This window comes from Stenella coeruleoalba (genome assembly GCF_951394435.1).
Source record: "Stenella coeruleoalba genome assembly, chromosome: 2".
Taxonomy (NCBI): Eukaryota; Metazoa; Chordata; class Mammalia; order Artiodactyla; family Delphinidae; genus Stenella; species Stenella coeruleoalba.
The window spans coordinates 92535009-92548828 of NC_137147.1; the positions used below are offsets into that span (position 1 = coordinate 92535009).

At 35.7% G+C, this 13820-nt stretch overlaps 1 protein-coding gene across 2 annotated transcripts in view; it reads right to left on the bottom strand.

Moving 5' to 3' along the window:
- Positions 1–3210: 3210 nt before the first annotated feature.
- GABPB1 (GA binding protein transcription factor subunit beta 1) overlaps positions 3211–13820 on the bottom strand; it is an 80437-nt gene continuing 69827 nt past the window's right edge. For both annotated transcript variants that reach the window (XM_079912614.1, XM_079912613.1), the window contains exons 7-9: positions 13063–13248; positions 9684–9799; positions 3211–4709 (exon numbers count right to left, since the gene is read on the bottom strand). In XM_079912614.1, the coding sequence (XP_079768740.1) occupies positions 4557–4709; positions 9684–9799; positions 13063–13248 (455 nt within the window). In that variant the 3' untranslated portion in view covers positions 3211–4556. The remainder of the gene's footprint in view (positions 4710–9683; positions 9800–13062; positions 13249–13820) is intronic.

Genomic DNA, 13820 nt, shown 5'->3' on the forward strand with positions numbered 1-13820 from the left:
TGTGCTCCACAACAAGAGAGGCCGCGATAATGAGAGGCCCGCGCACCGCGATGAAGAGTGGTCCCTGCTTGCCACAACTAGAGAAAGCCCTCGCACAGAAATGAAGACCCAACACAGCCATAAATAAATAAATAAATAAATAAGCCAAGCATTTGAAGCCCTTTAAAAAAAAATATTTTCTTACAGAAAAACCAAGGAGACATTAAAATAATTCATAAAATTCAAAATTATAATCCATGTAATTAATCAGTAGTAACACTGTAATTGCATATATTTATATATGTAGAAAACATTACGTATCAGCCATGCACATGAGATCTAAACTGTTCAAATGAAAATTTGAGTAAGCAATTAATAAAGTACAGTGGATAGAATCACAGAGATCAGGTCAAAATTTTTCCAGGAAGAAAACAGTAGTTTTGGGGGGAATTACAATACTTATCTAAAAATGAAGAGCCCCAAGAACTATATCTAAATTATATTCACTACTTGATTATCATTAATGTGAAATATTTTTAAAGGATCTCAGGGTATCAAAATGATGTAAAAAACTATAAGACTATCTATATATTTGGAAAATACTTTTAATAAGTCACAAAAATAATGATATCAAAATTTTGACTTGGAACCAGAAGCGTATTTTCCATCACAAATTACACAAAGTAATCTGAGAATGAATTCAAAGAGCTTACGTCAAACTGAGTCCATGTGCATTGAGATGTTCTCACCTAACACAGAGAAAGCAAATAGCAAACATCATTCAAAACTACAAGAGACTAGTTATCTATAATGAAATCCAAGTACAGTAAATATGACTTAATAAAATAACAAATATATTAGTTAGTTCATTCCTAAGTTGATCTGACATGATGGAAGGAGATATTTACTCAATAGAAGCTAGGTGAATAGAATTTTTTTTTTTTCTATTTGCTATATAAGCCTGAGTCCTAATGCCTTGGGAACCCATCCATATGGATATAAAGGTTCCTACAATTGTTTTGTGATTTTATCTGAAAAGGGTCTTCTTCTTGATACATTTTGTCAGTTCTCAAGATCTTCCAGGTATTAAGACACAAAGAAACTTTATAGATTTCATCTGGAAGAAACTTTGTACAGAGTAAGACAAAAAATTAGTCATATCAGCATAAAGTATCCATGAATATCTATCAACTCATCAGTTCCTGTTATGGGCAAGGGTTTCTTCTGATTTTCAATAAATAGTATCATAAATGACCATGCTGAAGAAACATACTGGCATAGATTTTCATTAGCAATATGGTTTGGATAAACATTTTGTACACAGACCTTTTTGTTAAACACAAGTATAGTCCAAATTATATATTCACATTTATTTCCTTCTCTCCTTAGCTGTTATTTTGAACGTCACAGAAGAAAGCTCTCGAACTCCCAACCCTCCACCATCATAAACAAATAAAGCAATCCAGTGGTAGAGTGAAAGAAAAACTACCTGCTGTTGATATCAGGAAAGATTGACATAAAAAAGTAACTTCTAGGGCTTCCCTGGTGGCGCAGCGGTTGGGAGTCCGCCTGCCGATGCAGGGGACACGGGTTCGTGCCCCAGTCCGGGAGGATCCCACGTGCCGCGGAGTGGCTGGGCCCGTGAGCCATGGCCGCTGAGCCTGCGCGTCCGGAGCCTGTGCTCCGCAACGGGAGAGGCCACAGCAGTGAGAGGCCCGCGTACCGCCAAAAAAACAAAAACAAAACAAAACAAAAAAAATAAAAAATATAACTTCTAAAAGCCAGTAAAAATAAATGACAACACAAGCCCTTTGGGGAAGTAACTGAGACATAAATAAAGTAACAATAAATGAAAATTAGTTGAGAAGCACAGTCTCTGCAGATACCAGTTGTCAGATGAGGCTTTCTGAAATCATCACAGACCCAACCTAGAATTTGTAACCCCAGAGTTCTAGCGACTGTACACAGGGAAGTTTTAAAATCGTAAACGAGTAATTAGGCAATCAAGACATCTAGTGAACTCAGTGTCTAGAAAGTACATGACCAGTACTATTCCAGATGCACGGAACAGAAACTAATTCATTACAAGGAATTAATTCATTAGGCCCTAACATTTAGGGCATCAGAGCTTGATTCTCTCGCAGAACCCTGGTTGAGAAGGGCTGCTCAAGAAGGTGTTTGTTCATTTAAAATCAATATCTCATTCCCTTCATGAATATACAAAGAGAAACATCCTCAACCCATACGAAAATATCCCCATGCATTTTTGTTTACCACACAAATATTGAAAGAAAGGAAACTGTGGACTGTTTTCTAAAAAAAATAAAATAAAGAAGGTGTTTGTTCAGACATAAGTGGAAATAATTAGCCATCAATGTGGCAACCTGATGACCTTTAACTATGAATCCATCATTAGGTACTGGAAACACATTAAGTGTGGATTTTTGAAAACTTTATTATTTTATTCTGTCAGTTCTCTTAATCTTCTGCTCATAACACCATTGAGAATAAGTAGAATGCAAAGCTTTCCCAGTCCACCTCAAAACGGGCTAAAAAGAAAAAGCAAATGCTTTTTTTAGTTATAAGTTCTTGTTTAAGTTCTGATTTCATAGTACAGTGAATCAGGTGTAGATGATTAAGTAATTACACAAGTCCAACATACAGACTCTGAAAAACATGGACTTCCCCCCAAGACATTTCAATGTCTACCTGATACTATCATACACTTATTCCTCTTAAGTATCAATTATTTTCTCCCATTTATGGCAAATGTTATTATAGATCAAAATTCTTTCGTGCACCAGGTAAAGTTTCTAGCAGAACAAAAGACTAGAAATCAAAGAAGGCATTAAATTCACTTTCAGAAGCTAGTTTCCAACACTTTCTCAAGGATCTTCAGGGCCAATCTGGTCTTGGAAGCAAAACTATACAGTGAGGTGAACACGCTGCCCCTGCTCTACTCTGACACTGCACACGTTAGGGTACCCTTCCTAACATAACAAATCCATAAATGCACTAACGTACTAAAAAACAGACACAGAAAAGCAGCTTCACGCAACTGAAAATATGACTTGGCATTTGTAAAACCCAGTTTTAGATACTTTTAAGACACAGTGTGAAGAATTTATAATATTTTCATACATGGAATATGGCCGTAATACACAGAACAAACTTTTTAATGTGTGAATAAAATGTGGTCAAAATATAAGTCTACACTGAACATATGTGGAAAAGATATTTAATTGTAAAATAGAAAAGTAGGGCAGAGTACAGTTTTAAGGGTAATTGCTTCTTTATACAGTATAGGTAATCTAGAAGGGTCTTAGGGTTAAACATTTTTATAAAGCAATAAAACATTTAAAAATGAAACAGGAAAAAGAACTTGAAGTTATGTTTACAAAAAAGAAAGAACACTATGTCAGAGTTTAATGTCCATACATTGTGGAATTGAACAATATTGTGATGAGAGCCAGTCACAGCACAGACATACAGCTTTCACAGGGAAAGTAAAAGTTATGTCAGACATATCTATAGCATCACCGTAGTACAAAAAGTTCCTGTTCTACCATACAAAAGCAATTTTTTTCATAAGAATAATTTCCTGGGGAGGAAATGAGTCCACGAAATATTTCAGAAAGCCATATGCTTTGAGTTTTCTGAAAACATTATATTAAAATCCAGTGCCTTAAAGTGCTTTCATGTGGAAATCATGATGGAAGGCACAGAATTGTTTCACATCCCCACTATGAAATTTTCAAAAAAGCATAGATGTTGCAGTTTGCAAATTCAAGGTATCTTGTAAGCTGCTCCTTCCAAGAACATTGTCATTCCAATAAAACCAGCTGCTAGCTTACTTAGTTTCAATGACCTATAGAATAAAAGGGTTTCTTTCTTTCCTAGTAACTTTCATCATCTTTGTGGGAAAAATACCTATGCAAGTGATGCATTTTGAAATTATAAAACATGCAGAATATGTACAAACAGAAAGTTTTAAAAATATCTGCTTCATATACATGTAAATCTACGTGGGTATAGCTGAAATTGAACAAATATAAAAATTTGCTTTCTAAAAAATGTTTTCAGAGAATCTGAGACAACTTAAAGCTGTACAAGATTTCCTGGGAGAAATCTTCTCTTCATATAGAAGTTTATACCTACAGGAGTAATTCCAGCATCAGTCCACCACATAATTATTACACAACATTTGGTCTAATCAACAACGATCACCCTTAAAACTGTTCTGTTTCTGAGAAATTAAGGTTTGTACTAAAATCAAAAAGAATTCACAAAAAACAGTGGCTTATTGTGTTTTGGGATCTCTTCAACAATCTTTATCAACACATTTGGAACTGTAAAAAAAAAAAAAACTATTTACAGAATTCAGTTTTAAATACATTTCACAACTTCTAAAGTAAAGTTTTATGTTACAAGAATCCAGAGCTCATGGCTTAAGTCCAATTATCAAGCTGCAGTCTCTTTTATTATCCTGTCTTCCCATGACTGCACCTTACTGTGTACAGTTCAAGACTGTATTCTTTCTTGACCAAAAGTAAACTCAAACTATATGTTCATTTCAATTAAACAGCTTCTTTATTTGTCTGAAGACGAGTCATAGCTTCTAATTTCTGTCTGTAGGCCTCTGCTTCCTGTTCTTTCTTTAGAAGTTGCTGTCGATATTTTTGTGCTTCTCGATTAGCTTCATCCAGCTGTTTCTGAAGAGCTTCTCTCTCCTAATTTAAAAAAAAAGTTTTTTTTCAATTGTTGCACAAATACAATAACACATACAAGCATGCATCTTTCAAATAAAAAAATGTGGAGTTGCTAGAAGTAGCCATGTATTGGTATTTCTGAGACATCTTGCCTTTTTCACCAATTCCCTTATAATTAAAGCCCTAGTTTCGAGCTCCACACTACGAGATACAGATTAGTCTCTGACCTCAAGGAAATTATTTTCTAATTAGAAATAAGACTAACATAATGAACCCAAATTGGGTACCTGTATTTTTATACATACTACAAAAACTAGTGAACAACTTTAACAGGGAAATATACCACCATACCTCTTCACATCTTTATCTGTGATGTTAAAAAGCTACTAATTATAAAAAACTTAATATTTATTGAGCACCCATTATATATATAAACAAGGTAATTTCCAATAACAAGTCTCTAAGACAGACATTATGCCCATTTTACAGATGAGGAAAATGATGCTCAGAGACAATGTAGCTTTCTCATGGTAACACAATAAGGAGTCAGGGTTATGAGGTTCTAATATTACTGCTTTTAAAACTACCTTTCCCGGGACTTCCGTGGTGGCACAGTGGTTAAGAATCCGCCTGCCAATGCAGAGGACACGGGTTCGAGCCCTGGTCCAGGAAGATCCCACATGCCGCGGAGCAACAAAGCCCGTGCACCACAACTACCGAGACTGCGCTCTAGAGCCCACGACCCACAACTACTGAGCCCTTGTGCCACAACTACTGAAGCCCGCGTGCCTAGAGCCTGTGCTCCACAACAAGAGAAGCCACCGCAATGGGACGCCCGCGCACCGCACCGAGTAGCCCCCACTCGCCGCAACTAGAGAAAGCAGCCAACGCAGCCATAAATAAATAAATAAATTTTTATGAAAAAGTAAATAAATAAAACTATCTTTCCCTATGACAGCAAGCAAGATTCCTCATCTTTAAAATGAACAGTGCTGGTCTAGATTAGTGTTTCCTAAATTATACCATTTTACAAACCAATAAAATACTAATTTCTCTACTGTGATTCATTATATTATATGCTGTAAAATATATGTATCAAATTTCTGAACAAATTGAGAGGAAGAACACAAATCTGGTCCAATGTAAGTGGTATTCTTTCTCCTCTCCTCACTCTGTCCCTATACAGTTGCCTAAGGGAAAACACTTCAAAGATTCCTTTCCCATACCTCTAGTAAGCACATGGACAAAAACTCAACTTGCCCAGGTCCAAGCTCAACCTCATTACAGAAGCCCAGGCCTTCTGCTTGGGGTGGGGGCTGAGGGTAGGACTACTAATGGCAAAGAGAGGCCAGGTTCACACTGGACAAGACACTTAAAAGAGAGAACTGAAGGTAAAGGCGAGGGGTAAGAAGCTTGCTGGGAAAGAGGGCACTGTGGTCTCTTCCACTGCCTCCTAGACCCTTGTCCATTGTGAACACCGAAAGATTCCCTACCCTCCACTATTCACATGGTCCACAAGGAGGAACATGTAAAATACTCCTGCCTTCCTGTGATCCCACTGCCTTCTCCACACTGAGAATGAAGCTAGATCTAACATTTATTTTTCCCATGAGTCCACCAAATGTAAGAGTGATTGATTATATAAGTAGTCTCCAAATCTTCCAACTACACAAAATGTACAAGTAGAAGAAATGCCTACGCCCTACCCTGCTATCCTTTTCTCCTTACTTCAGGCAAGATGCCAGCCTCACGTAAGCAAATGACACCAGTCCCTGGCAGTGAACTATGCAGGAATTTGGGCACCAGTGGAAGGGTGGGAGCTAGACCCCTACCTCTGGCAGGAGTACAGCCTGTGAGTACAGCCATGCATAAGTGTTTTATACTTTTACATGTACTAAGAAATAAGATCCTTTGGCAGCCAAAGTTTTGAATATGGATAAAAACTTGCCCTGATTTGGTTGGAAATATTAGAAAAGATTAACTCTAAGGCATCTTCTAGTATTACCTATTTATTCACACTTAGAAACAGCAAGAGATTCACAATTATTTCAGGAGATGAAAGCAGTAAGGAAGATACCTTACACTTCAACTCCAAGCCCAAGCAATATATTATGATTACATTAGGCAACAGAATAATAGAACAAAGAAAGACTTCGAGTTTGCTTTTTAAATTCCAAACAAGATTCTTGAATTCTGCTTCAGCTATTAACAATTATCTTTTAATAGTTTATATGTAATTTTCTAATATTCAAATTTATTTTACTTTAGCTATTATAAAGCAAAAAAAAAATCATTAAAGTGATTTATCTTCTACCATACCACAATATAAATTTTAGAAGATAATAATAATACAACTAACAGTTACTGAGCATTTACTATATGCTCACCACTGTACTAGTCCTTCACATGCATTCTCATTTAAACCTTACAACACTCTGATAATGTAGGTGCTATTATTTTCCCCTTTTTACTGATGGGGAAGCCAAGCCTTGAAAGGCTAAATAACTTGACCAATCACACTCAGAAAATTATCATTCAAACCTAAATCTGCTTCCAGACTCATATTCTTAACCATTAAATGTTTTTTTTAAAAAAGAGAGAAACTAGGCAGGGTGTATGAGCTCTCTCCTTGTCCATTGAGCTGGCCATTTTCTAACTGCCATGGGTCAAATATGATCCTGTTTTTATAAAGTTTTACTGAAATACAGCCATACCCACTCATTTCCAAATTGCCCGTGGCTGCTTTCCTACCACAACTGCAGAACTGAGCAGCAAAACACACATTGTAGGATGTGTATAGTGTTTAGCAGCATCCCCAGCCTCTATCCACTAAATGTCAGTGGCATGTCCCTCATTGTGAAAACCCGAAATGTATCCAGACATTGCCAAATGTCCCCTGGGGTCAAAATTGCTCCAGGTGAGAAGCACTGCTTTAGAGAAACTTTTTGGGTTAATGGCTAAGCAATCACTTAGAAAGGAATATAAAAGTATACCCCCAAGATAACTCTATTGGTCACCTCAGAAAATAAAATCAAAAGAACTCTTATGTACTATAAGGAAATGATTACCTGGTTTTAGAAAACATTGGAGGTCTCTCTTCATTCTGTATCCCCTGCCCACCTCTACCATCTCTTCTCACTGCATGCTTCAAAGTCTCTCTGTAATAGCTCTAACATCCTGAAACTTTGGCTTGAACATTTCCAGTGATGGAGAATAAGACTTCCATTACCAGAAAGCTCTAATTACTAAAATTAAGCTAAAACTAACTCGTGAAGTTCTTTATATCAAGCTAAAATTCCATCTCCCTGAAGTGCTAATCTCCTTGGTTCTAGTTAATTTATATACCTCAATTCACACTTTCTTATTATTTGCGATTATTCTCCTTGGTCTCTGAAAGACTGTAAGAGTGGAATTAGGTTGATCTTTGATGAAAACAGAAATTCTCACTGGTTGTTAGGTAAATAAAAGTACAGCCTGCACATTCATTATTTTGAAAATGTTGAATTGACATAAATCTACTATACTTCAATTAAAAGAAATGTTGAATTGAGTCAGTTTATGTTCAATAAAAATTCAAGTAATTTAAAAATGTTTTATTAAATAGTTAAAGCAAAGTACATCACAAAATCTTTCTCACCTTATATGCCAGAAAACAAGATCAACTGATTTATCAGTAAAAGACATTAAAGATTTTAAAATAATAAGTATACTGATACCATTCAATGAAATAAATGGTTAGTTTATAAAAACTTCAGTGTACTGAATATCACTTTAAATTTTGAAGAAATGAAACAACTCACCCTCAATAATTAAAGTCACAAGTTTATCAAACATTCTGGTTAAACCATGAATCAAATTCTTCGTAACTCAATAATATGTCCTTTGAGATTGTGGCCAAAGATGTACCAGTCTTACATGTAAACGAATTTGGGCAAGGATATTTTCTAATTGTCCTCAGTCAGAATTATGTTGCCTTTAGATGGCATTTTTTTAAATCCTCTCTTTTCTATGATAACAAAGAATTCCTAAATAGTCACCAACATTTATTATTCACACATATTAGATATTATGAATGTGTATATAATGAGTATGCTGACTTTTTCAACTCTCATAGAAACCCCAAAATACAGATATTGTTATCTTAAATTCCAATTTGGGAGAAAATAAACAGGAACTCAGAAAGGTAAGATAACTTGCCTCAAAGCTAATAGGGAGGGGCAAGAGGTGGGATTCAAATCCAGCTCATGTAATTTCAAGTCCAATATTCTTTTCTTTACACTGCAGTTGCTCTTTCAAAGTTATTCAAGAATGATCTTATTTTCATTTGATATAAGTTAATATCAACTTTGGAAAACATAACTTTATTTACAGTCATGTGAGAAAAAAATCTGTGAGGTAATAACTATGGTTTGGTTACACTTACAAACTAGTTTACAATTACAAACTAGTTTGGCAGAGGGAAAAGAAGGTGAATTCTATCAACAGTCTAAATTTAATTTCCTTAAGGGACTTAATCGTGAAATAAACAGTTACCTATGGCTTTTTACAAAATAACTCAGCTGACAAACTTCAACATTCTTTAAGAGCATATTCCAGCCCAAATAGGCATTCGCCTTTCACTTTTGAAAGAAAAAAATCTTTTTAGTCAATATATAGTGACATTCCCTTTAGTGACTTGGGAGAATGATGTATGTAAATTTAATAGAAAATAAAGGATGCAGTACAAGAACAAAAGACATTCCAATGTTACCATGATGACAGACTTTGTTACAAACAAATTCTTTACTCATTCATTCATTCATTCAATATTTATTTATTGAAGGCTTGCTATATGGATAAGGCCAAAAAATTAGACAAAAAAGTACTCATGCTATATCAAAACAATACTGTCAGTAATAAATATAAAAGACAAAAAAAAAAAAAGAAAGAAAGAAAAGCAAATGGAATTTATTTTGGATGACTGCAGCAAAACACACCGGGTAAAAGACTCCTTACTTCTATTTCTGCAGACTCCACCCGGTTTTCAATTATTTCAATACATTGTCTCTTGGCTGGTGGTTCTTCACTTATAACAGTTTCTTCAGCAATGTCTGTTGCTGGTACTGTTAATACTAAAATGAAAAAATGTACACATTACTTCATTTACAGATAGGTTTAGAAGAATTAAAACTAGTCTTGAGATTGTTGATGCAACTCATCTAAAATAAATGTATTCCAAAAACAATAATTTCAAAACACTAATTTGCTGTTTATGAGAAATGTCCATATTTGTCTTCAACTTCTTGTCTATTTACTGAAAACTACTTACTGTTTAAGGTACCTACTTACGTTTTTTAATTTTATAGATAATATATTCATTGGCTCAAAATCAAAATAATACTTAACAAGCATATTTTGAGAGGTCTGACTTCACCCTTGCTAAAACAGATACTTTTACTGGTTGCTTATACATTGTTCTTGTGTTCATTTATGTAAAACCAAACATGAATATACATTCTCCTTTTTCTCTCTCTTACACGAAAGGTAGCATACATACAAAACATACATTCAAACATACATAAGATAGATATATCGTTCTGTGTCTGCTTTTTTCACTCCATATATCTAGGCTATCTTTCGCCAAGACACAGAGAGCTTTCTTTCATTTAGCTGCATTATATTCCACTGTGAGGATACACCATTATGAACAATGTCTGTTTATAAACTTTGCTTGTCTTTCCACTGGGTTGTTAGACTGTCCCAATTTTTAGTATCTCTTTACATAAATGTACATAAATATCTTTACATAAATATACAGAGAGCAAGAGGCTGTCCTTGCTTTGCATAACCAGTGTGGGAACATAAACATGACTGTGCAAGCTAAAACTATGCAAAACAATCTTAATCATCAATGGGAAAAATTACAACTGTCCTACAGCCTTTAAGGTTGTCAAAACATTAAAAACTCTCCTACTGTCATTTATAAATGTAAATAAATGAAAAAATAGTAAAACTATTATTTATTTAGTACAATGTAATTAAAACATTAGAAATATTGAGAATTAAAGTATTTCTTTTAACTCATACCATATTACATTACACTTATAAATTCACTCAAGAAGAACTGAGAATTATATCTGTTTCACTGGACTACCTACATAGTCTATATATTCATTTTCCAGTTATAATTTTTAAATTATGAAAGCTTTAAAAGTTTATTTTAATATTCAGTAGGCTCCTCTCATTGCTCTTCTTTTCTAGTTATCCTTATTCTTCTTCCCTCCTCCTCTATCAAAATAAACTTCAGAATCTGTTTGGCTAATTCCAGAAAAAGACCTATTGGTCTTTGTTATGGCTTGAATTGTGTCCCCCTCAAAATTCAAATGTTTTAAGTCCTAACCCCCAGTACCTCAAAATGTATTTGGAGATAGGGCCTTTAAAAAGGTTAAAAAGGTAAAATGAGATTTTGGTTTTATTTTTGGCTGCATTGGGTCTTCGTTGCTGTGCACAGACTTTCTCTAGCTGTGGCGAGCGGGGGCAACTGTTTGTTGCAGTGCACAGGCTTCTCATTGTGGTGGCTTCTCCTGCTGCAGAGCATGGGCTCTAGGCACGCAGGCTTTGGTAGTTGTGGCTCGCGGGCTCTAGAGCACGGGCTCGGTAGCTTTGGTGCACTGGCTTAGTTGCTCCGTGGCATGTGGGATCTTCCCCGACCAGGGCTCGAACCCACGTCCCCTGCATTGGCAAGCAGATTCTTAACCACTGCGCCACCAGAGAAGTCCAAAATGAAGTCATTTAAGTGGGTCCTAATCCAATATGACTGGTCTCCTTATAAGAGGTTAGGTCGCAGACAACACACACAGACTGAGGGCTGACTATATCAGGACACAGCAAGAAGGCAGCCATTTGCAAGCCAAGGAGAAAGGCCTCAGAAGAAACCAAACCTGCCAACACCTTGATCTTAGACTTCCACCTTCCAGCACTGTGAGAAGATAAACTTCTGTTAAGTCACCCAGTCTGTGGTAGTTTGTTATGGCAGCCCTAGCAAACTAATACAGTCTTTTTTTTCCTATCACATTACATTTATCAATTAACTCAGGAAGAATTGAGAGCTTTATAATAGTGAGTCATCCTATCCAAAAACATGAGTTTCTTTCCATTTGTTCATCAATGAGATTAGACTGTGTGTATAATGTCAGGTTTTGGAAACAATGTTATATCTGCTTAAAACAAATACTTTGAAAGTTTCTTCTTTTCTATATAATTAGAATTAGTTCTTTAAAGCTTTGTGAAAGTACCTGGGCTTGATCCAAATCTTGGACCACCAGCAGGAGATTTCTGCATAGCGGTGAGAAAAGCCTCCCAGGCTCCACAGGTCAAGGGTTTCCTCCTCCACTGCTATGGCAACAAAATCATTCCTTGAGACCTGGCCTCTCTGCAGGGCCATACCTCCACTATCACTCTAAACCAAACCTGGTTTAGGAGAACTTCTACCTCCAGCCCTTCCGTTCCCTAATTCCTTCACAGGCCATGAAGAGGCTTGGTCTCTGCAATCCTAGTCGTTTTCTAAAAGGTTATGTGTGCACATACTTTTTTTGGTGGGGGGTGGGGGAGTACAGAGTACTGGGTACTGGGATGCTTGTTCAGATAGGAACTTTCTGCACCTTCTCTTTCTGCTTCCTCCAGCTTTCATGCTCTAGTCTATCTTAATCCTACTTGCAGCACTTCCTACTCAGATTGGGCCCTGTCTTACTGGAAGTGTATATTTATTGCTGATTTCTGAGCTCAACCCCTTTTCTTGATGCACGACTGGGGGTTTCCCTGATACTGCCCTGGCTTAGATCTTAAGATGTTTTTGGCAAGCACTTAAAATATGGAATTTTGTGGTTTTCTCAGTCTTTTAGGTTCACTAAACATGAAACTGGGGCTTATGTTTCATCTATCTTATTACTACTCTCTTATTACTCAAAAGGAAAAAATTGGGACAATTATCAACAAAGCTGCTAAAAGTTGTCACTATGTTCCTACCATAACTCCTAAGTCCAACTTCTTTTTAAGTAGCTTTTTTTCACATGGTGTTTTTAAAAGCCCGTATGATATCTGAATTGCATTAAATGGCCTAGGAAAGTATTGTCCAATACTGATTTTGAATTATTTATTTAAGCTCATTTTCCAACCAGAATACTTTGGGGCCAATTCCTCTTTGTACCTAGTATACAACCAGAGAAAGCAAGCTAATTTTAACAGTAGCCTAAGCAAATAAAACTAGGCAATTAAGTCTGCTGCAAAAGGTTACAAAAACAAAATTTAAGGCAAAAATAAATGCTTTGAAAAACATGTCACAATTTCCTGAGGATTAAGAATAAATGCAAACTTTATGTAAATGCCTTCTACCAACCTTGTTGTCCATCTGGCATGGTCACAATGATGGGCTGACCTATTCCACTGGTTGGAATGGAGTGCAAATTTCCAAGCTGAATTCCATCTGTAACTATTGTGATGACTTGCTGACCCCCTGAACTAACTACTTGCTGAATTGCACCATCCACAGATTCTGCAGTAACTACTTCCTCCGTAGCCACTACTGGAAAAAAAAATATATATGTAAAGATCAGTGAACATATATAAAAGTATGAACAGAAGTTTATTTTTGCTCTGCTACCTTTGCTGTCCGTCCTTCTTTCTTACACAGAAAAGCTTTTACATGATTTTTAAATTCAGTCTCCATTGGTGTTGTAGATACCTATGTAAACAGTTGACTACAAGTCCCACAATTTACAATAAGTGAGTTCCAACTATCTATGCATGCACATGTTTAAATAAACTATCTTCATTTAGTTCTATGAGGTACGAAATTTAGAAGCTCTCCTAAGGTCACAGATATGACAAAGGTTATGCCAGCTTAATAAGATTCCACAATCCAAAAAATAAGATATTGTATGTGGTTATACTCCATTCAAATTTACATATATGAGTTGATATATATTTCCTATCCAACAAAACATGGAAATTTGTATTCTTCAAGCAGAGAGAATAAACAGTATTCCCTTTTTGGATTGTGTGAGCAAGGGTTGCCTTCATAATAAGTGGCAAATAGATCTGGTACTGTAGGCTATGAAAAAATATATTAACATTTACATAAATAAAATTCAAAAC